This window comes from Sinocyclocheilus anshuiensis, unplaced genomic scaffold (genome assembly GCF_001515605.1).
Source record: "Sinocyclocheilus anshuiensis isolate Anshui unplaced genomic scaffold, SAMN03320099.WGS_v1.1 scaffold553, whole genome shotgun sequence".
Lineage (NCBI taxonomy): Eukaryota > Metazoa > Chordata > Actinopteri > Cypriniformes > Cyprinidae > Sinocyclocheilus > Sinocyclocheilus anshuiensis.
Window position 1 is genome coordinate 1,542,987 of NW_015539821.1, and position 760 is coordinate 1,543,746.

The following is a 760-nucleotide window of genomic DNA, read 5'->3' on the forward strand; positions in this document are numbered from 1 at the left end:
CCCGCCCCGTAACCGTTGCCCGCTGCACTTTTTCCAGGTCGTGACGGCATTTGAGGTAGGAACTAACAGGGCTGTGCTTGTGTGTCTTTCAGCAAGTGGACGATGTGGCGCAGACAGACGGCTCTCAGCAGCTTCAGCTCCAGCTCCAGCCCTCAGACTCTTCGGAGAAGCAGCAGCCCAAACGGTTACACGTCTCCAACATTCCCTTCCGCTTCCGTGACCCAGACCTCCGGCAAATGTTCGGGGTGAGTCTCAGGCCTTGGCCAGATGGCAGCAGGTTGTATCTCAGAGGAAGGCCTGATCATCAATCCTGTTTCAACTCTGACAAGGACATTGATCTTATATGCAACAGTGCAAAACCTCTTTAGATACTGTAGCTGTAGTCTGTTTTTTTCCCTCCTCTAAAATTTGGCATTGGTGGGACTAAACTAGGGCTGTCAATTTAACTTTTTAATTTGAGTTACCTAGTGTGGCAAGTGTAGTCCAATTTCTGAACAAATTAATCTTGTGAGACTTGTTTTTTTTAACAAAAGAATGCATACCAGGGCTGTACAGTGCGACATATATGTCGCACGTGCTACGAAAAAACTGGTCTGTGCGATGAATACATTTACCACTGCAGCACGCGTGCGATACAGTTTTGCGTGTTCATAACACAGCCGCTTAATAGTGTGAAGTGATTTCGTTGTGCTTGTTTGTGTGTGTGAGATTGGGACGATTAAAATGTCTCCACGATCTGCTTTTGAAGAAATATCGTTGT

At 46.7% G+C, this 760-nt stretch overlaps 1 protein-coding gene across 5 annotated transcripts in view; it reads left to right on the forward strand.

The window, feature by feature from the left end:
* LOC107684054 (RNA binding protein fox-1 homolog 3-like) overlaps positions 1-760 on the forward strand; it is a 451,861-nt gene that overhangs the window by 414,277 nt on the left and 36,824 nt on the right. For all 5 annotated transcript variants that reach the window (XM_016480199.1, XM_016480195.1, XM_016480200.1 and 2 more), the window contains exon 7: positions 93-245. In XM_016480199.1, coding sequence (XP_016335685.1) covers positions 93-245 — 153 coding nt within the window. The remainder of the gene's footprint in view (positions 1-92; positions 246-760) is intronic.